We start from the raw sequence: 2,482 nt of genomic DNA, 5'->3' as shown, positions 1-2,482 counted from the left end.
CCATGTGACAGCTTTGAGTTTTAGTACATCCAGTGTTGTGGTTGCCATTGCAAGGATCGTCAGGTAGTATGAACTTTATAGATTAACCTGTCAGATGGCTTGACAGGCAGTCAGTGGCACGATGCTTTACTCCGGGGATGTGAACCATAGTAAATCTGTATTGTAGTATTTTTTCGTTGAGGTTCCATAAGCGGGTATTGGAAATATCTTCAAGTGATCTATCAAGGAATATTTACAGCAGTGGTTTGTGGTCCACCGCAATGATCAGGTTTGAACATCCAAGAACAAAGTATCTAGCTTTTTCTAAGGCATCTGTGACTGCGAACACTTCACCTTATACCAGTGCGTAGCATGATTCTGCTGTATGTATAAACCGGCTGCCAACTAGGGTCACCTTTCAGCCAGAGCGACAGCAAAACAGTTTGTTTTGGGGGGCAGTTACAGTGTTTTTGTAGGAGCCAAAATCCAATTCCAGACTTTGACCAATTGGTTGCAAAGCATATTGGTTTAACCAGATCGAATATGCAGACGCCATGTTCAATTTCAGCAACAATCGATGTCTTGGATTTCTGAAAGAGGATTTCTAGGCTCTCATTCCACTTGAATAGGGTGATTGGTTTAAGAAGCTCCCTGAATGGTAACATGTGATTTGTCATGCTGAAGGCATAAGACATTTGGTTAGTGAGACCGAACCATGAACGAACATCGGTGATGTTTTTGGGTTTCAGAAAATCCAAAATTGCCTGTAGATACTTTCTAAATGGGTAAACATCATTCTTTATGATATTGAATCCATCAAATTCAATGACGTCTGCTCCCAGAATAAATTTATCCGGGTTACGCATGATACTGTTTCTTCCACAGATGTCAAGCCAGTTCACGGTCTGAAAAATGATTTCTGCCAATTGTCAGTCCATAACAAAGCATCGTCAACACACTTTGTCTTGTTTGGTATATCTGCAACAATCTCGTCATAGCATCATGTGTATCCATCATCATGAGCAATGTAGCCCTGCTGTGCCATCCTATAGCGATATCGACCTCACGGGGTGATAAATGTGGTAAGATGGCGATCTTCCTCATAGAGGGGTACACTGTGGTAACCGTCCCATGCATCGAGGACAGTCTTCTTTTTACCAGATGGCACTGATCGCGCTTGGCGGAATGGGGGTAGTGTGTGATGTATTTCACAAGTTGCATAAGCATTTAAATCTGGAAGATCGACTGTGCATCTTGGTTGGACATTTTTCTGTGCGCATTCTATGACACCAGGTGACAGGTTCATAAACTGATACTTGTTCAGTGACTCCCAATTGTACATCTCGGTCAAGTTCTTTTTTTACTTCCTCCCGCCAATGTATTGGAACTGGTACAGGCATATGATGGGCTATAGGCTTGACGTCTGGGTCCACCATTAGCTTTATCAGTGAGCAGTCCATCATAGGTAATGTTTGATGTTCACATGTGTTAAATGTGCTTGCACCATAGTGATCAAGAAGAAACCACTGAAGCTTCACACTTAGAGACGACTATTTTTAGTCATAGAGGCTGGTAAGTAACCAGTTAACATTACCACAGCTACAATGGCTAAATGTGATGTTTTTTTGTTTTTTTTGTTCACCTCTCTCCACCCGGGCTGCCTATTGCATTCCAATAGCCATTCTTACCATCAACAACAACAACAACAACAACAACAACCGTACTTTAATTTTTTTCAAGGAAGGGAGGCACACTTCCACCGGGCAATGCCGGTTAGCGGGTACTGCTAGTATAATAATAAATACAAAATCTGCATTAAACAAAATATCACATTTAAGCGTATTTTATGACCAGGCAATGCTGACCATAACAGTGGCCGAAAATTTCATTGAGCTGTGCCCTCAAGCGTTAAAGCATCCAGATTTGCATTTTGAGGGTGCTGGCAATGGCCCTGTTGTCATAACTTGGATCGGTAGAGAGCATTGCACATCTCTGATCTCGCTTGTTGAACATTGTATCACTTTCAGACATAATAGATGGCTTCTATCGCTCTTGGCATTTGTACACAACTGGCCAAGATGGTCTGCTACAAAAAAGGAAACCCGGTTTTCATCAAATGGAAATGGAATTATGTTGTCTTTTTTTTAGGGAGACAATTTTATCGTTCCACCCTGTACACTTCCAATACTTTTATTGTCATCGAAATCAGTGAAATCGCTCATTTTTCAAATTGATTGTTTGCTCTAATCAGGAACCCATCAATGCACCAAAAGGAAGTTTAACTTCCCACAGTGAATTAGTCCACAATATATTGCAGTCTATATTGCACTGTAGAGAACTTACTCTTGATCTTATAAAATTACTTTTATATAATAGTTTGAATTGAAGTTTAAAATGCAAAAGTTAACTATTATGGTTCAGTTGTACTTTAAACACAAATAGTCATTTTGAACTTATCAAAAGACCTACTGTTGATTTTATATGCCGAGTTCTTCTCAAATGC

The 2,482-nt window shown here is 40.2% G+C and overlaps 1 protein-coding gene across 1 annotated transcript; it reads right to left on the bottom strand.

Moving 5' to 3' along the window:
- Nucleotides 1-329: 329 nt before the first annotated feature.
- LOC145240274 (uncharacterized) lies at nt 330-845 on the bottom strand. Its single transcript, XM_080103855.1, has one exon. The coding sequence runs from the start codon at nt 843-845 to the stop codon at nt 330-332; it is 516 nt and encodes a 171-aa protein (XP_079959981.1).
- Between the last annotated feature and the right edge of the window lie 1,637 nt (nt 846-2,482).

The sequence above is a fragment of the Euprymna scolopes genome, chromosome 19, assembly GCF_053919585.1.
Source record: "Euprymna scolopes isolate OS-2025 chromosome 19, ASM5391958v1, whole genome shotgun sequence".
Taxonomy (NCBI): Eukaryota; Metazoa; Mollusca; class Cephalopoda; order Sepiida; family Sepiolidae; genus Euprymna; species Euprymna scolopes.
The sequence above is the reverse complement of the archived record's forward strand: the minus strand, read 5'-3'. Positions and strand labels throughout refer to the sequence as shown.

Coding starts and splice junctions, on each gene's coding strand:
- LOC145240274 (XM_080103855.1), bottom strand. CDS start 845: ATGCGTAACCCGGATAAATTTATTCTGGGAGCAGACGTCATTGAATTT.